The sequence below is a fragment of the Planococcus citri genome, chromosome 5, assembly GCF_950023065.1.
Source record: "Planococcus citri chromosome 5, ihPlaCitr1.1, whole genome shotgun sequence".
Classification (NCBI taxonomy): Eukaryota; Metazoa; Arthropoda; class Insecta; order Hemiptera; family Pseudococcidae; genus Planococcus; species Planococcus citri.
This window is the reverse complement of record NC_088681.1, coordinates 63975655-63996762: the sequence shown is the minus strand read 5'-3', so window position 1 is coordinate 63996762 and position 21108 is coordinate 63975655. Positions and strand designations below refer to the sequence as shown.

The 21108-nt window shown below is 35.7% G+C and overlaps 1 protein-coding gene across 1 annotated transcript in view; it reads right to left on the bottom strand.

Moving 5' to 3' along the window:
- Positions 1–854: 854 nt before the first annotated feature.
- The window catches only part of LOC135846566 (uncharacterized), a 36191-nt gene continuing 15937 nt past the window's right edge, over positions 855–21108 (bottom strand). Inside the window, exon 2 of the mRNA XM_065365742.1 lies at positions 855–8414. Coding sequence (XP_065221814.1) covers positions 6990–8414 — 1425 coding nt within the window. The 3' untranslated portion in view covers positions 855–6989. The remainder of the gene's footprint in view (positions 8415–21108) is intronic.

Here is a 21108-nt window from a genome sequence, read left to right as displayed (position 1 = left end):
GTATACGTACGACCGACTATAGGTACCTAAATGAAAAATGGTACAATGTCGCCTTGACAAGGTCGTCGTGCTGGGGCAGAGAGACAGAGAGAGATGAACATGTAAAAATTTCAAGTTCGCAGTTTCTTCTTTATTGTTACGCGCGATACAATTTACAAGCTGCATAATATTATTTGTATTTCCTCTTCGGCGTACGTAACCGGTTTACTATTTTATACCTATTCGTATTATAGGCTGCTACGAGCGTACGTATTTTATCGTACTTATTTACTCGTAAGATTTGCTAGTTCGATTAAATTCTTGCGTTTTTTTCTCTCTGATTTTTTTTTTTGGGCGAAAACAGTTGTATCGGAGGAACGAAATTTATTACCTTTCGTTCGGGAATGTGTACCTAATTTTTTGCCTCTTTTTCGTGCATGTGTTGTTTTAGGTTCGGGAGTAAGAAAAAAATGTGTTTCGGATTGCGTCGTAATAATAAATTTATGCCTTGAAGTTTATTTGCTCGTACGAATAACTTTACTTACTTATAGTGTATATCCATTACTTGTACGTTTACCTACGAATTTTTTATCAAATTAAAATATGTACACGAAACGTTTCATGAGGTGGGCAGAAAGGCACTAGATTCTTTCCTTCGGATGTTGTGGTGGAAGGGAAGAAGCAAAGATTGCTTCCTTCTCCTTTAATATAGTGCATTTTCGTTCAAAAGTTGAAAAAATTTGAATAAATTTTATGAAGCTTCTGTTTGGTCATCTCATTTTTTGCCTCTCAAAGCCTACTTTTGTTAAGTCTGATTCCTCATTTTTGAGTACCTAAAAGTTAGGGAGGAGGTATTAAAAAATTAATCCTATTCGTTACTCATTCGAAAATGTGTATTTTAAAAATTATTTTCATATCAATTAGAAAAATCATTCAAATGGCATCACAACAATAAATTAATATTATACTGCGTCTAGATACACATTACTAAATACATGTACATGAAAAATTTCATTTAAATAATAATACGATGCTTTGATTGGAGTATTTAAAAATGATACTTAGTCTCGCTAATCACTTGATACATAATACGCATAGGGTAAAATTAAATTAATATCACATTCGAATAATTATATTTACAATAGACTACTTAAAATTAAAATTATAGGTATCTCTATAATATCGTAGTAGGTAAGGGGAGAAAAAAAAATGCTTTCACAGAGTGTACGAGCACCCTACCTATGTTTACCTCAAAAAAAAAGAAAAAAAAACATCTTGAATTCGAATAGCTCAGCTTCGTCGTTCAACACAACATTCAAAAATTTTCTACACCCCGAGAGAAAATTCGACCTCGATTGAAGCACATACCATACGTAAATGTGTACTACTTACAAATTACAAAACAGGAAGAAGAACATGCTGTTTGCTGTTGTTGTTCTTGTTGTCCCCCCCCCCCATTATCTTATTTTTAAAATGTTTTTCATCTTACAAAATGCAAATCAGAAATCACAATTCGCATAGAGATATTTTTATTCGACGAGGCGTCGGTCAGGCAAATTTTTCGATTATCGACCAACAGCATCTTGCATAATTACCTACTCGTCGTTTGTTCTACATAATGTATTTTCGAGATCATAGCAATGCAGATAAATATATCGTAGAAATGGAGCGAGCAATGGTGACCTTGGTTCTGACAAAAACGTTGGTGAATTCCGGAGATTTTTCGTGCAGAGTTATGTGTAGGGCTGGGATATTGTACTGAAGCGTACACAGATGTCGAAGAAGTTGCCTAATTTAATTTGTCATGTGATCGAGTAGGAGAATGTGAAACGTGTAAGTTGGGCACACCCCAGGTTGGTCAGACTGATTCCAATGAATAGTTGGATGGGAAGAGGGGAGAAGAGGAAGGTGGAAATCGAAGTCCATATAAATTTCCAGTCTTTTAATTGGAAATAAATGTTTAAAAAATTTGATTTTTTGCCACAGATTTTTGAAAATTTTCAAAATTAAAAAAACATGAACTTCATCTTGAGAAATGTTTGTATTTTACCCGCATTCTTTGAAAGGAAAGGAAAGATAGAGAGGGAGGGAGGGAGGGAGGAGGGGGGGGGGGTCAAAAATGAAGTACGCGTACACTTGGACCATAATAGAATAATTCTCCAAAATTAATTGACTTGACCACCCAGATTAAACGAGAGCAATAATTATTCATCAAGATTGTGTTCATGCAAAATGAGATATTCCTGTTCTCAAATTTCTTGCTTCTTTGAATTTTGACATTTGAACCACTTTCAATTGATAGGGGATGAAGGGGGTGGGGGGGGGGGGTAAAAAATGAAGCACTTGCCAATTTTCAGCTCTTGAGTCGATTTGCTCAAACTCATTTTTTCTGATTTTTGACCCAATTTCTCAAAAATTCATCAAAGTGAAGTGATTACACCTTGAAATTTTGACCTTTTAATCGACAGGTGAGGGGAGAAGGGGTTTCAAAAGTGAAGTACATACCAATTTTCAGTTTTTTATTTCAGCTTGATCAGTAAAAATTTAATTTTTTCAAATACATATGACCTCTAGATTTTTAATGGTTTCCCAAAATTTTAAAAATAAACTTCTACCTGATTTTGAATTTAGGGTCTGAAATTTTACTCGGATTTTTTTTTGTAGGTTTCTCTCATTGTGAAAAAAAGAAGACCGCTAGCATTGGACCCTTGGGGCTAGTTTGATGGAATTCAGAATTTTTTGGAATTTTTTGAAATTTCTCGTCAAGATGTCCAACTTTGAATTTTAATTACCTGAGACTGCTGCTGCAACTTGGGAAAAATCTGTTCGCGAGTAACTTCAAAAATATTTGCCAAAAATCTCAAAAATTTAAAATTGAGCTTTTTTGAAAGCTCTAAGATTTCCAAAAACATATCAAATTTTTGAGCTACTTACCTACGTATTTGAGAAATTAAATTTTTTGCCACAAATGTTTGAAAACTTGAACATTTAAAGTATGAACTTCACCTTGAGAAATTTTTGTATTTTACCTGCATTCTTTGAAAGGAAAGGGAGGGGGGTCAAAAATAAAGTACGCTTATGTTTGGAGCATAATTTATTCTCCAAAATTAATTGACTTGACCACCCAAATTAAACGAGAGCAATTCACTAATAAGAATGTGTTCATGTAAAATGAGATATTCTTGTTCTCAAATTTCTTGCTCCTTGAAATTTTGGCATCAGAACCACTTTCAATTGATTTTTTTTGGGGGGGGGGTGAAAAATGGGGCATTTGCCAATTTTCAGCTCTCGAGTTAATTTTCTTGAACTTCCATTTTTTCCCCATTTTTGACCCAAAGATCTTTAATAATTTTTCAAAATTCAGGAACGTGAAGTGATTACATCCTGAAATTGTAGCCTTCGAATCGCTTTTAATCGACAGGTAGGGGGGGGGGGTTCAAAAATGAAATTCATACCAATTTTTAGTTTTTTATTTCAGCTTGATCAGGTAAAATTTATTTTTTTTAAATATTACCTCAAGATTTTTAATTGGTTCCCAAAATTTAAGAAATAGACTTTTACCGTTGGGTATTCTTTGACAAATCTGTCTGGGCTTGAGTTTGGGGCTTCAAATTTTACTCGAAATTTTTCTGCAGGGTTTTCACATTATGAAAAAAAATACCTCTATCATTGGGCTCTTGAGAGGGCTGATTTGATGGAATTTGGCCTTTTTTCAGTTTTTGAAATTTATCGTCACGATGTCAACTTTGGATTTTAATTACCTACTTGAGACTGTTGCAACTTGGGGAAAATTCAAAAATATTTGCCAAAAATTTCAAATGTTCAAAATTGAGCTTTTTTTAAAGTTTTATTTTCAAAAACATATCAAATTTTTTAGCCATAATTTTAAAATTTAAAAATCAATTCCAGGAAGCACACATTTTTTTATAATATTCACAGCTATGAACTTTTCGCGATGAGGTTTGCAAAACCATGGAGAGAGGGTGAGAAGATGGGGGGGGGGAGAGGAGGGAGGGTGTTCCAAAATTTTGGTCGAAATGTAAAAAAAAATACAAATATTGTGTGACATATCGTTTCATGCGTTTTTGAGAATGTTGAATATGAATATCAGCTTATTTTTTTGATTTGATCCCCCTCCCAACAAGCCCTCATTTTCCCCCAAAATTTTCTGAACGTCGAAAAAATCACGTGACAAATGCTTTAATAGGTTTTTATGAGCGTTGGATACGAATTTCAATTTATTTTTTTGATTCATCCCCACCAACGCCTCGATTGGCTCTCAAAATTTCCTGAAAATTGAAGAAATCGTATGACATATGGTTCATTAGATTTTTGGGAGCACTGAATCATAGTAATGTCAATTTATTTTTTGAATTTCGAGCAAAAATAGAGAATCCATCCAAAACCGAGCTGATTGAACGTGGCATGACACAACGTTTATCTTTAGACCACTTTCAATCTATCTGTGAGGGGGGGGGAGGGGTCCAAAATATGTTGAGTACATGTATCATTGAACTGCTCTCTGTGATCAATTACATAAAATTTAATTTTTTCCCACTTTTGACCCAAAAATTCTCAATAATTCGCCGAAGTTCAAGAAATCGACTTGAAGACCTGAAATTTTGGCTCATTCGGGACTCATATCCAACTTTTTTCCAAGTAAATTATTTATCGAGTTTTTTTTTGTTGGCAATAATGGAGTACGACCCCTGCAAGTGCCATTTTTGTGGCGTGTTTACGAAAAAAAAATGTCATTTTTTGGATTTGAGGTGTCGATCTGGTCCGATTTCATGTTTAAAAATCCAAAAATGGTAAAAATTCTGCAAAATTTTCAAAACAGTGTTGGAAGCTTCAGAATAGCTGGAAATAGTGGCATTCGGCTTGAAGGAATCAATATTAGGCTCAGAATCACTTTTCATCATTTTAACTAAAAGAAAATCGTCAATTTTAATTTTTAAAAATTTTCTAAAAATCTGGAAATTGATTTGAGCAGCTAAATTTTGGATACAGGGATTTCAAATTGTGCCAAGTGTATCCAATTTATATTTCTCCGCAGATTTTTTTTGAGTTTTTTTTTTTTTATTAAGAATTAAAATTCGTTTGAAGTACTTTTGAAGGGAAAGGAGGGGAGGCGGTAAAATGCAAAACATTTATTGTTCAATGTTTTCACATTGCTTTTGAAAGCATGGAAATCAATAAAATTGCTGAAAATTTGGTTTCTGGCTCATTTCTTAGAGGTACCTATTCATTAAAGGTGAATGGCGAAACAAAAATTTGAGGATTTTTACAAAATTCAATGCAAATCTTCATTTTGAATTGATGGTCACCCAGAAATTGTTTTTTGCTATGAAGGTGCCCCTGAAGGGGAGATGATGCATTTTCGAAAAAGTTGTGGTTTCTTCGTTCCAGCCTCTACCCAGCCTGTTTTGAGATAAATATTCCAGTTCTAAAAGATAGTATTTGAAATTTTGCGTCGATGTCCCAGGGCCATTGTCCTAAAAATCCAAGACCACATTTTACGATATGTAGGACTAATGAGCAGTTGAAAATTTACAAATCGATTATCTTTTGAGTGAATTAAGTGTTTGAAAATTTCTTCTTCTCAAATATTTCGCATCACTTACCTACGTCACAATATATCGAAAGATATCATTTCTGAAACTCGGAGGAATATTTTGGCCATTACTGTTAATTTCAAGAAACTGAAAAAATTGGTAAGTTTTTGATTATTTTCCACGTTTGGGTGGAAGGGGCGAAATGCCATTTGTTCAGGGCTCGTTTTGGCTCACGACTGCTCGGATTAAACCCTTCGAAATCTGAAATAAGTTCAATAATTTTGAAGTCTTGATTTTGAAAATAATTTGTTGGAAGAAGTCATCGAGAAATACATAAGTCTGGTAGAATGGAATATATTGCTCAAAAACTTGGTATTTTTGATGTTCATTCCTCTTTATTTCGTCTCTGCTGAGAATGAAGAACACGAAAAAGCGTCTTGGAGAATTGGAGATTCTTCAAAGTGCACCAACAATTGGCAGATGTTGACTTATGTCCTGTCAGGTTACGATATTTTGAAAATTTTGGAAATTTCCATGATTATAAAACTGCAAGACTTCTTCGAAAACATTTAGGATCTATTTAGTAATTAACTCATTTCTCATTTTTTCCCATAATTTTCTGATAAAAATAATTAATTACTTTTCCAATTATTATTCTCAGAAAATCGAAACGAAATGGCCCAGTTGTTTCTATAGTTTTTCTCAAAACTGAACAATTGGATTCAAAGTCGACCTTTGATCGCTCATCACCTCTGAAAATGATATCAGGGCTGCAAATGTGAAGTTCGATCATGTTGTCATTTTGACATTGGAACGTACACGAAATGCATTTCTCGACTGAGAACGAAATTAATCGAAAAATTGACCAAGATATTGCACCGATAAGGAAGCAAATTGGAGGCTGAAACAAGGAGGGCATAAAAATGTATCTACGGTAGGTGGACTTGTGGTAGATAGAAATACTGAATAATATCAACGATAAGGGGGGAACAACGTATAGAGTATAATTTTCTATCCTTTCACCGTTTATCGATGTACTCGTACTTGCTACGTTGAAACGAGAAAAAAATTACGCGCGTATTAAAATTACGTATGATTAAAACCTTGAAGATAGGTCGCAGGTTTAATGATTGAATTTTACGAGCGGAGATTCTTAATCGACGTTGGTCAATTATCTCTGATTTGGCTCATACGTACGATTCTCGAATCACAATAAACAACACGATGAAAAAATTGATCTGAAATTGATCAGATTATCGTACTTAAAAGATAGAAAAATGCTGCTGATGAAAACAAAATTGATAAAAAGTCGATCGGTATTAAAACAATTGAAAAAAAAAACGAATAGGGAAGAGAAAAATGACAAAAAAATGTACAATTTAAAGAGAAAAAAAAATGCTTACTCGATACGACAGAATATCTACATCGTTACACATCGAACATTGGACTTAGAATCTATTTGAGCGATAAAAATTTGACTAAAGTTTCGTAAATAAGCGACGGATTTATGTTACTATCGGCGGTATACCGAACACCTCTGAGACTTCCGTCCTGATGGCTGACCATACCGTATTCGCCGACGATAAATCCGTCGGGGGTTTTCTCTTCGACTCGGTACTTACGATAGGTGCCATTGTCGACAATATAGCTGGATTTCTTATCGTTTAATTTGGTCGTATAGGAAGCGTACGATTTGGCAGGAGCCGGAGCCGGAACTGGAGCTGGACCCTGGCCCTGAGCTTGAGCAGGCGCCGATGAAGGAGGCGGATTCTCAGACGAGCCCTCTGGCATTTTGAAATCATTGCTGTCGTCGTGTTTGTCGAAATCGTTTTCGGGCGGTTCTTCGGCTACGACGTCGTCCGGTTTGTAAGCTTTCTCAGATTCTTCGTAGTTTTTCTCTGGTTCACCGTACGTTCGTTCTGGTTCTCCGTAGACTCGTTCTGGTTCACCGTATACTCGTTCAGGTTCCCCGTATACTTGTTCCGGTTCACCATAGACTCGTTCTGGTTCACCGTACACTCGTTCTGGTTCAGCAGAATGCTCGGATTCGTTGTAAAGGGCTGACTCAGGTGCAGCTCCGGCGGCCTCTTGGTCATTGGCGTCGTTACTGCTGTCATCTTGAGTATCGTAAGATTCATCCAAAGCGTCCCGATTACCTAGAGTGTGTTTTTTCAACACTATACGTCGTACGGTGGTATCGTCGACGTAGTCTTGATCCACATCGCTGCTGGAGTCGTTGAAAGTGGACTTGGATTCACGATGGAGGTCATATATGGTAGTGCTGCTAGTAGTGGTACTGGTGGTAATTGAAGAAGATACACTGTTGCGAGATTGTTGACGAACGACAGCGATAGACGAACGACCATCGATCACAGAAAGACTGGAGGGTGATGAGGTGGCGATTTTTGGCACATCTTCGTCAACGTCCAAACGATTCTTTCGCAGAAGTGATACGAAAGGCGTTACGTAGCTTTCGAATTTGTCTACGAGGGTTTTATTATTGTTATTGGCGTGCTTCGATTTCACGCTGACGGATATTTCGTTGGATTTGTTGACGATGACTTTTGGCTTGACGACTGACGTTGAAGATACTCTGACTATGGAGATGATACGCTGGTGTTGTGGCGGTGGCAGTGTCGGCGTGTCGTCTGCTGCAGGCGATGTTGAGGTGGAGCTTTCGTCGTCGTCGTCGCCTCGTATTCGACGGATAATTAAATTAAACGGACTAGTATAAGTGGCTGGCTGCGGTAAAGACTGATCAAATGTATCGATAATACCTTTGGATACCTGTGTATCCCCAAAAATCTTCGATATCGTTTGTATGTCTCGTAATGTTGCCGGATAACCAAACGTAACACTCAGTCGAATCCATAATATTACCTGCGACAGAAAACAAACGACAGAAAATCAACCATTAGTTAGAGTGAATGAATAAATGTACAATTCAAAATTTATTTGTGTGGGTAAGTTTAGGGAATTCTTAAGGATTTAAAGGGAACTTGGCGGAATAGAGTTTTGGTGGCTGGTCACGTAGTCAGGTACTAATTTTGTCGGTTCAGCGGATGTTAGGGGGTAAGGAAGGGCTGTATCCAAAAAATGAGCGGATATTTGAAATCAGCACCCTAGAAAACCTTGAAAACGAGGTGTCACTCGTTATTTCCAATTTTTTTTAATGTTGGTCATTTTTAAGAAAGCTGGTGTGGGGGAGGGGGAAGTGATTCAGAAGGGTTGGATAAAAAAAATAAGCCGATATTCGAACTCAGCACCTTTGAAAACCTAGCAAACGAGGTGTCACATCACATGTGATTTTCAATTTATTTTCATAACATTAAGGGCGAGATGAGAGGTACAGGAGGGTTGGATCGAAAAAACAAGTTGATATTCGAACTCAGCATCCTCGAAAACCTAGCAAACGAGGTGTCACATGCGATTTTCAATGTTTTGTTATCTTGACCATTTTCAATAGCATTAGGGGTGAGGGAAGGGGTACAGGAGGGTTGGATCGAAAAAGCAAGCTGATATTCAAACTCAGCATCCTCGAAAACCTAACAAACGAGGTGTCACATGTGATTTTCAATTTTTTGTTATCTTGACCATTTTCAATAGCATTAGGGGTGAGGAAAGGGGTACAGAAGGATTGGATCGAAAAAACAAGCTGATATTCGAACTCAGCACCCTCGAAAACCTAACAAACGAGGTGTAACATGTGATTTCCAATTTTTTGTTATTTTGACCATTTTCAATAGCATTAGGGGTGTGGAAAGGGGTACAGAGGGGTTGGATCGAAAAAACAAGCTGATATTCGAACTCAGCACCCTCGAATACCTAACGAACGAGGTGTCACATGTGACTTTCAATTTTTTGTTATTTTGACCATTTTCAATTGCATTAGGGGCGAGGGGAGGGGTACGGGAGGGTTGAATCGAAAAAACAAGCTAATATTCGAACTAAGCACTCTTGAAAACTTAGCAAATGACTTGTCACTCGCAGTTTTCAATTTGTTTTGTATTTTGACCATTTTTAATGGAGTTTGTGAGGAGGGAAGGGATTCAGAAAGATTTAATCGAGAAAATAAGCCCATATTTGAACTCAGCGCCCTCGAAAACCTTACAAACGATATGTCACTTCATCACTTGCAATTTTCAATTTTGTTTCGTATTTTGACCACTTTTTAATGGGGTTTGTGAGGGGAGAAGGTGTTCAGAAGGGTTAAATCGAGAAAATGAATTGATATTCGAACTCAGCACCCCCGAAAACCTAACAAACGAGGTGTCACTTGCAATTTTCAATTTTTCTGCATTTTGACCATTTTTGATGGCATGGGGGGGGGAGTGGTCCAGAGGGTTGTACGGAATAAATAAGCTGATATTCGGACTCAGTGCCCTTTAATTAATAGCAATCAATACGCCACTCTAATTTTAAGATTAAAAGAAATTAATCCACATTTAAGGCTCTGATTTGGATCTTGACATTTCTGAGGGGCATTTATGCCCCCAATTGATCAAAATACAAAAAAATTCCAAAAATTGAGTGACATAGCGATTGTTACTAATTTGAAGGTGCTGAGTTCGAATATCAGGTTATTTTTTCGTTTCCACCGCAGTGAAACCTTTTCCTGTGCAGTAGTGCCATTGAAAATGGTCAAAATACAAAAAAATTGTAAATCACGTGTGACACATCGTTTGTTTGGGTTTTGAGAGCAGTGAGTTCGAATATCGGCTCATTTTTTCGATCCAACCGTTGTGAAGCGTTTTTCGCTGCAGTAGTGCCATTAAAAATGGTCAAAATATAAAAAAATTGTAAATTACGTGTGACACATGGTTTGTTTGGGTTCTGAGAGCGCTGAGTCCGAATATCGGCTTATTTTTTCAATCCAACCGCTGTGAAGCGGTTTTCTCTGCAGTAGTGCCATTAAAAATGGTCAAAATACAAAAAAATTGTAAATTACGTGTGACATATCGTTTGTTTGAGTTTTTAGAGCGCTGAGTTCGAATATCAGTTCATTTTTTCGATCCAACATCTCAAAACCCCCTCCTCCACCATACCAAAATTTGAAGAATATGAAAATACGATGTGACATGTTGATTTCTACTAATTAAATGTCGCTGAATTTGAATATCTAGGTATTTTTTGCATTAGACCCCTCCAAGATCCTCCCTTGCTCAATATTTTCACATGGGACAGCGGTGGAAGACTCTGTGAGATAAAATCGTATAATTTTTACGATTTGACGAACTCCAGATCAAAATACGCAGACGTGTCATTATCAGCTAAAGAATTTCAGCAGGGTCAAACGAAGATTTACAATTGAAAAAAGCAAAAAAAAAAACCTGAAAGAAATGAATTAAAGGTATGTTATGTCGTGGGTATTGTGCAGCTTACTTCATAATAAGATAGATTAATTACCGAATAAGCGGGCTTTTTTTTTTTCATTCGTCGACTTGACCGGAATACTCGCGTATAATACTATACATAAACGCGAGGCTAATTTAAGCGTGATTATGGCAAGGTCGTTGCTAGTATGGCGGATGATTAAGCATCGAAGATACGCCCGAATGCATCTGTACTGTAGACGTTAGCGATATCGGATCGAGATGAATGTACTCGAGAGTAACTTCAGCTCGTAAGCAAACAGTCGTCGATCGCTTTAGGGCGCACGTAAGTAGTAGATTAACTGCACATTCGATGCTAATGTCAACAATTTTAATACATCACAGTTACGCCGATGGCGGTTTTGTAATGCAGCAGCTGTGTGCAAAGGTGGAATCGAAGAATTGCTGTGAAAAAAATTGATTTGTTCGATACCGCAGACGTACGTGTACGTGTAATGTGCACTGCGTATACAGAACTACTACCTATCCATGGTGTGTGCACTGCAGAGTGTTGTTGATGGTGTTGTCGTTGTTGTCGTCGTCGTCGTAGTCGTCGTCTCGTAATAATCCATGTCGTCCTATAGTCGTCAATTATTTTAAATGATTCGACAATTAAACGAAACCAGATAGAGGAAATATTTTCAACAAGTTCACGAAGACCATTTATCAAAAAATACACGAGATGATTGTTCAGAATTCCTGTTTTGCGTTCTCTCGTGATGAACAGCTTCTCGATCTCGATCGTATCATCGCTGGTATGCGTTGACGTACATGTGTAACTCGATCGTCCTTGATTTTGCAGCCGAGAAAAGGTTTAAAGTCTTCTAAATATGGGGAAAAAGCGAGCCAGAGGAGGAAGGAGAGTGAAAAGATGGGAAGTGATTGGACGACGAATGATGAAAAATTGATCAGAAATTTGGATGGATTCAAATTTTAGCTTTCAGGCAGTTTGATGAGTTGCTCGATCAAAAGTATATTGGGGATTTTTTGAGTAATTTTTTCCGAGAAAATGGAGTATTTTTTTTATGATTCTTTCAAGGACAAACTCATCTGTTCACATATGAGGAATTACTCGTTCGAGAAATAAATTCGATTCGCTCCCGACCTGTACGAACGAAATTAAAAAAACGTACGAAGCATATTATAAGGCTTGACCATTCCAACTAACTGATGGATGCCAATTGTAGCGACGACCGAGCGATGTAGACTGAATATTCGTATAGTTGGTTTTTTTTTGGCGCCTTTCGAATCAATTGGACATGCGGTATCATCTAGAATTTAGGTGCAAACCACGAAATAGTAACTCTCTACACGATGGTCCATCTCCATATTATAATCATATACGAAAGTGGCTGTAAGTGTCACATTCTCTGAGAAGTGTGGTCTTCCTAGTAATTCGCCGTTTCCGTTATTTAATAATGCAGAAACGATATTAAAAATAAAAACGTTTTCCTTTCGTTTTAATTTTAATTTTTTTCCCCTCTCCTATTTTATGCACCTACAATCGCGCAGAATTTTTTTTCTCTCTTTTAAAGACTACCGTGGCAAGGTTACAACTCTAGAATGTGGAATAACAAAAAGCAGTCTGATCAGATGATTATATGGAACGCGCGAGGCGCGAAAAGAATTATCTACCAGTAACAAAAGTGGACAATGCATTGAACTCGTAGATACTCTCTCACATATGTACAATAATTCGAGGCTTTGGTGCAGCGTTTGTTGTTGGAAATGAAGAAAAAATAGAGTAAAATATTATCTAAATCTCTCGCAATGCGATTGCTCGATTGCATAGCTAACTTCGTAGTTCGTTTAACCTTAATGCCATAGAAAGAGATCATAGATTTGTAATTGTTCAATGCAGCCAATCCAATAGTGGTTGACAATCCTGCAGATCCTGATTCCACCTGATTTTTTTGGCATGGTTTCAGTGATACGAGCAGATTTGGTATTTATATGAGCAATCAACATTTTAGAGGTAGCTTTAGCTACTTCCTATCCAATTTTTGTACGAGTAAACAACTTTGAAAATGCCCATTGCGTGGGATATCAATGTGAGAAAATAACTTTTCGATCGGCAACTTTGTTGTAAGCATAGAGAGGTACAAGGAAAGAGAAAAGGGTAGAGGTGTGTGATCTTATACGCAGACTAGTGATGTTGATATTTAGAAAAAATTTATATCGATATATCACGATATTTTTCCAACAGATATCGATATATCGTCGATATATCGATATCTTCAATATTGCCTTGAAAGTACCTATTTTTCCCATTTGTATACTCAGGGCCATATTTATAGACGATACTTAGCAATTGCTTGGCTAAGTAATGATTTTCAAAGTTAATTTTCCAGTCATGATTGAATTTCTAAAAGTGGATCTATCATTAAATTGAGAGATTGGATCCTGAAGTATTCATAAATCAATTCAAAAATGTGAAATTTTCAATTTATTTGCTAGAAAAATTGAAAAGAAATCCGCTACTTAGCCAAGCAATTGCTAAGTAACGTCTATAAATATGACCCTCAGTCATTTAAGTTTAATTGCGAATTAACAACTGCAAAAAATTTGGTACGACAAAAAGTTTTTTTATAGATTTTTAAAAAAGTGAGAAAATTTTTTTTTGAAAAAATTTTAAAAATTTCTTTCTAATTTCAATTTTTACTCATATTTTTGGCTGTTTTCGTGCATTTTTTCCTCAATTTTTGACGATACGATATATCGTCGATATTGATTTTTCATATCGATATGTCGATATTGGATCTCATATCGATATATCGTTTAAGATATCGATATATCAACACCACTAACGCAGACAACTGCCATGCCAGCTAGACAAGGTATGAAGAATTTTAGTGTATACGAAGTACCTACACCTACCTACCTACCTATGTATGATGATTCGAACGTACGCGGTTTATGATTTAACAATTATCACGTGCGTGCATTTTTTTTTTTTTAGTATTTTATTTGTGAGAGTGTTTTTGAACGTTGATGGAAGATGGTTTTATTATGTAGTCTGGTCGAATTCTCGAAATAGCCTATCGACTGACTGCGTCTTTATATTGACGTGGAAAAAATATACTCGTGGAGTGCTATGTACGATTGCGAAGATTCTTTGAATTGGTACTGGTACATAGATGTGCAGGCTATAGGGAGAGATGTGATTTCGTACGATGATCTGTTCTGCCCTACCCTTTACTTGTTTCTTTTGCTGTAACGCCGCCGCTGTCTTTTTTATTTACGAGGATAATGATTACGTAATATAATTATCGCTCTGTTAGAGGTGGGTTGAAGAGGTTAAAGTGGTGTTGAGATGGTGCAGAAATTCGAGTGTGAAAAGGTTATTGGATGCTGAACCAAAAAGTTTTAACATTTTACGTAGTTGGTAGCTTTTCTATATGGTCTCTTTTATCAGAGCTCCCAAGTTTTGGGGAGATCAGGGTAGCTAACAGGTGGTGAAAGTAGCGAAAGTAGTGAAAAAGTAGTGAATTTAGTCAAAAAGGTAGTGAAAAAATTAAAAAGATCCATTAGGTATGTAATGCCTTTATTTTTTTCATTTTAAGTATTTTTTTATAATTTTGATTGAATTTTCTTCCAATTTAAATTTTTTCAGAAATGTTCCTGTGAGAAATTTGACTTTGTTAATTTTTCTTTGTATTTTTTGGGGGTGGGGAGAGGAGGGTGTAGGTCGTCGAGTGAAGAGCTTTCTAAAAATGAAAAAAGTAGTTATTTTTTCAAAAAAAAAAATCTGCTAGATCAACAATTTCTGATGATTTTAAATTATGGGGGCGAGGGCGGGGTGGAAGGGTCAATGTGACACATTTTATGACATTTTCTGCAGTTCCTTTCAATCATTGTTCAATTTTGAGAATTTCCGATTAATTCCTGGTATTTTTCAATAATCTAAGTAAGCACTTGAGCAGTCTGTGCAAAATCTTGGTCGTTTTTTGATGGTCTATCAATTTTGATATTTTTGAGAGATTTTCACAATCAATTTTACAATTTCTACGATACTTTCTTTGTGAATATTAATTTCCAGATCTTCACTAAGCGTCGAGATTGTCAGAATTTTTACTTGGGCCTTCGACCATTATTATTTCATACATCTGTTGATTGATCAATAATTTTATAACCAACTAATCCACCTTAACTTTGCATTGTTTCAGGTGAGTACAAATTTCCTTCCAAAGATGATAGAATATGAACTTACGTATGAGAATGAGTAAGTATGTAAGTAAGTAATTTCAAGTCACTTCTACACCTGTGTCCATTTATTTTCAATGGCAAATCAAAAAAAGCTAAAATAAGTGCCCATCCGGTTTGAATTGAGGTGATCAGAGATCAAATTTTTGATTTCACAACCGGTTTTGATTTTTAATGAATTTTTAAAAAATTAAACTTGGGTCAGAAATGAAAAAAAATCAAAATTTTACCAAATAGACCTAGAAAGCTGAAATTTTGCGTGTGTCCTGTTTTCGACCCTCCAAATTGATAGGAAACGGTTTCGAAGCATTTTGAATGGTAGTTCTGGAGCACCCTAGCAGATTTATGAAAATTGAAATTTCCACTACAGGGTCATTCCACGTCAATTGGACCAAGAAGTGGTAGGTGGGTTCGGCGATTTTTTTGTAATTTTTCCTGTGGAAAGACCTTCCGAAGGGATGACCAATGGCGCAAATCGTAGCCCTCTAGTCCATTTTTAATGGCAGCCAGGGGTGTCAAAGTTTTCAGTGAACCTAAAATATCATCCATTTCAGCAGTGGATTACTCGATAACCGTGATACATACCAAAATGGAACTTTTTCCCATAGTTAGGGGTTATGAAAGGCTTTTTGGTGATATCATAAAAATCAGTGTTGCCACTTTTTTTCGTACAAAAAATTAGCTCAAAAAGTTTCAAAACGTAGTTTTCATATCGTTCCGACTCTCAAAAATTGTGAAAAAAATATATTAAGGACAACTGTTCATGCTGAACAACATATTAAAAAATTGGAATGGTAACTTGTCGCGAAGTCGATATAAAAAAATTGAAAGTTTGCGAAAAAATGTGATTCTTTGATTTAAAACATGAAAAAAGTTTTGATTGGTAAAGTTGACCCATTTGACCCCTATATTTACGTATCTGTTGAAAAAGTTGAAAAAACCCCTTCACTCGGTGAAATTAACTCATCACAAAAAAATCAAAATTCAAAAAAATTCTAAAAATAAACAAATTTTAATTTTTTTGCTGTAAGTGTGATTTTTGTCAACTTTTTCATGAAATACGTCAGAAAGAGGTCAAAATAAGACAAGTGAAAAAATTTAAACTTTTTCTGATGTTTGGAATTGAAAATTGAATTTTTTCGAATTTTGATTATTTTGTGATGAGTACATTTTATCAAGTGAAGGGGTTTTTTCAACTTTTTAAAAGTTCCATTTTGGTATGTATCACGGTTATCGAGTAATCCACTGCTGAAATGGATGATATTTTAGGTTCACTGAAAACTTTGACACCCCCTGGCTGCCATTAAAAATGGGCTAGAGGGCTACGATTTGCGCCATTGGTCATCCCTTCGGAAGGTCTTTCCACAGGAAAAATTACAAAAAAATCGCCGAACCCACGTACCACTTCTTGGTCCAATTGACGTGGAATGACCCTACAACTTACCCACATGAGAGGTTGAAATGAAATTTACTTATAGTGCTCCATTTTCAATATGCTGAGTCGATTTGAGGTAGTTTCAGGTTATTCTGGAGCCTTCTGGTATATTTTGGAAATTTCAGATTCTTTAAAATGTGGTCTAAAAACCGTTCAGATCGACTCAAGCGTCTTTTCTTTTATTTTTTTCAAATGCAGGGTATCTAACAGGTAGTGAATGTAGTGAAAAATTGGTGATTTTAAAAATTGGTTATTGAGGGGAGGCTGAAAAGAACCAAATATACCTAAATGAATAAAATGAAGAAGGCTAATACCCATAATTCCAGGCAATTTTTACCCTTTACCCCTCCCCCTCCCCCTCCCAATTTCAACTTTTTTTTTCATTCAGAGAAAGGATCACCTTCGAGTATTATGATGCGACATTTTTCAATTTCAAAGCAATCACGAACATAGAACAAAACAAGGACAAAAGTGTTCTCCAAAATTCATAAAAATTCAAATTCAAAAAATGAAAAACACAAAAAAATGATTTTTTAATTTCACAAGTTGATTAAGTTGGTTTTAGCCTGTTTCAAATTTGAACAGTTGAGTATTTTTTTGCAAATTTCTATTTTGAACAAGAAAAGAGAATTAGCCCCATCGAAGCGAAGGAGAAAGTTTTTCGAAAATTCATTTTTAGCTGCTCAGGATGATTTCCACGCCTTCTGGAGGAGTTTTAAAATTCAGGAGAAATCGGAAATAACGCTGGAGGCAAAAAAAAGTGAAATGGATGAATTTATTGATATTAATTTTAGGACGGATTTCCTTTATTTTCTTTCAAAAAGAAACAACAAAAAAACATGAATTGCCAAAAACAGTTGATTTTAAATTTCTCAAAAATCCGCCAAAAAATCGAAAAATCAATTCGAGTGGCTGAAATTTTGTTTAAGGGGGTTTCATACCTCCCCAAAAATCATTGTCGAGCCAAATCGTAAGCGGACACCTCGAGAGATTCTCTAGTCAGCACAATCCTCGTATGATTCATAGGAACATATTAGGTACACATAAACTTGTTCACGTTACTATAGACAAATACCATACCCATATCTCACATTTCTCACGAAAAATAGGCCAAACTAGCGCGATATATTACCAGCTATGTATGTATATCTGTATCATATTGCAAAGAGGTAGCTGAATCTCGTCGGTCGTCGATACAATTAAAAATTATATTATCGTCGTCGTCGTCGGTCGTCCAGTCGCCATTAAAACGCCGCAAAATCGCTACATTCAGCTAGTGTGGGTGTGCTCCGCAGCTAGAGAAGGTTATATTGGCCACGTACCGCGCACGCCGTTGCTGTCTATGTCTATATGGTCCATACTCATGCAACTAGTTGCTGCGGTAATGTACCATTTGGATGTGTGGTGTAGTGGTGCTGTACGAACTCACAAAATCAAATCCCAGCGTACAGGTCAAAGGCTACTATAACTATATGGCTGCGTATAGATTACCACACACATGCATACCTTGCATATACTCGTACCACAGGTACACCATCGTCTCTCGCTATAGATATGTACACTAAGTACTCACATACGTACAACACACCCCAACCCAACCGATCTAATCCACACAATGATCTCATATCTTGTATACCAATCCTATATGTGTATTGTGTACTTACAACATCGCATCTTTTGCAACGAAAATACCTAAATTGATATTAGACGATCTTGATCAGATGCTGAGAATTCTGGAATATCTCGTATAGGTATTTATCTACAGACTAGCAGACACTGTGTCACTGATTCTCTCATCTCGTATATTTACAGAAAAGGACAACGACACCAGACAGGATACACTATTGGTCTGCGGCCGATGCGATAAGAAGATGTTAAAATTTCACGCATCTATTAAAAATCCATAACACTTAATCGAGCGTAACAACTTCTTCTCGATCGCCGACGCTTCGCATAATTTCATAATTATACCCTATCTATCGATCGATCGACGCGATGTAGCAAACAAATTTCCAGTCGATCGTTTTTTCCTCAGCTATATCCGCTTCGATGCTGCAAAAATACCTATAAATACGTACCACTTAGGGTGTGGTACTTTAATGTACAGATACATCAGCGTGTTGGCATTTTAAATTCAGTCCGTCAAGGTCATCGTCATCAACGCCTTCGCTAATTTCAGTTGTAAAATGTCGTCGATGTTCTACAATATCGACAATGATTTTTCGAAGATTGGCAGGGGAGAGGCAAAAAAAATCACGATCCCATCAAAAGTATTAGGTACTTCCAGGGACGGCGAGAACTGAAAGCGTGGCCTCAATGCAGTAGATAATTTTACAACCCTCTAGAGCTCATTTTGACTCTGGTGTATGACCTTCAACAATTTTTTTGCAATTTTTCACACCTCATTTCGCGGATGAAAAATTGTATCGTTTCTTAACTCAAACCACCATCAATCGAATCGGAATTTTAAAAGTAGAGGTTAATGTAAATTTTGGCTTTTCAAAGCAGGGACGAAACTAAAGGTTGTGTTTGGGAATGAGGGAGGGGGTGGGGTGTGCAACCAAAAATTTACCGACTGACGTAAGAAAAAAAATACTAATTTTGCCAAATAAAACGAAAGATGAGAAAACAATTCTGCTAGTTGACATTATAGGTAGGTACGAGTAGGTCTTCTTACATCCAATCAAGACTTATAAAAAAAATTTTCGTGTTGCCTGTTCAATTTTTAGAAGCCTCAAACGTGGAATTTTTTTATTTTAGAATTTGAACGATGATTTTTTTAGAAATTCCAAGTTTGAAAAAAAAAGCAGACAGACCCGAATGAACTGAGGGCAAAATCTTTCGAAAATTAATATTGATAGGCGAAAGAGCTAAATTTTTTCATGTGAGGATTTTGATTTTTTCGATTTCAAAATTTTAGAATTTGAGTGATTATTTTTTAAAAATTCCAAGTTTGAAAAAAAGCAAACAGGTGTGAACAAATTAAAGGCGAAAGCATTCGAAAATTTGTATTTTGATAAGTGAAAAAGCAATTTTTTTATGTGAGGAGTTTGATTTTTTTGGTTTCAAAATTTTAGAATTTGATTTTTTTTAGAAAATCCAACTTCGAAAAAGGAACGCAAGCTGACCCAAACGAACTGGGGGAAAAACTTTCGAAAATTCGTATTTTGATAATTGAAAAAGCATAAGGAGTTTGATTTTTTGGTTTCAAAATTTTAGAATTTGAATGATGATTTTTTTTAGAAATTCAAGTTTTAAAAGAAAGCAAACAGGTCCGAACGAATTGAGGGCGAATTCTTTTGAAAATTTGTATTTTTATAAGTGAAAGAGCTTTGTTTGTTTGTTTGTTTGTTTGTTTGTTTGTTTTTTTAAATGTGAAGAGTTCATTTTTTTGATTAAAACATTTTCTGAGGGTAACTGAGTGGAGCGAGAACCAACATTTTCAAAAATTTATTATAGTAAAAGCTCGTTATAACGCTTTCGGATATAACACTGATTTCTTCCGGTCCCTTTACATCCCCATTTAAAGCAATGTCAAATGAATCGCGATAATATAACGCTCATGAGAAATTATAAATCGCGTTTTAACGCTCTAAAATTCAGGAAAAATCACATTTTTTTCATAATTTTAACAACAAAAACCTAATTTGTTGCAAAAAAAAGCTTACTCATGTGTAAAAAATTATCACTTTCTGAAAATTTTGGCCGCAACAATAGTTTTTTTTTGCAATTTTTATAGCTTTGATTTTTAAAAAAGCAAAAAAAACTTTTATGGCAAAATTTTGTCAAAAAATCATTTATATTATTATAGCAGACCTCAAAATCAAAGTAAAATTTCAGATTTTTTTAGTTCCAACTGGAATAGTTGTTCAAATTCAAAATAAAGTTCACATTTCCACTTCCTTTATAACACTTTTTTCGCTTTAAAATGAGAATTCGGGGTATAACACTAATCAGCATTAAAACAAGACTTTCGGTTATAACGCGCTTCGGCTTATAACGCTCTTTTTCTCAGGTCCCTTGAAGAGCATTATAACAAGCTTTTACTGTATTCAAAAAGTAAATTTGACATAGTGCAGCATGCCTCCACCGTTTAAGGTGGTGCTTATATTACGAACCCCTATATTGAAAATATTTCGTAACATGTGAATCTATAGATACTTAGAATGATGTAAAGTCATAAAATGATCTTGCCAAACAGCATGGGCCAAAAGACTATAGGATCATTAGATAGAAGAAGAAGATCTTGTGTCTATATTACGAGTACAAAGGGATTTGTCATGGGTGTGCCCTTTTTGGGGAGACCATGGCATAGTCTTTTTCTGTTTAATACCATCTCACGCATGGTTAATCAACTTTTTTCATATTAATCAATCTGATGATTGATCAATACCTAGTATCATTTTTGGTAAATTTGGGATGTACTGGTCATCACCATGTTACACAAAGTTCAAAGTGTGTCTCATTTAGTCAAGTTCCATCAACAATCAACACCCTTAGTATTAGGGGAACCACTGAAAGAGGTGGAAAAAAGCATATACCCTATTGACAAAATTATGCTTAA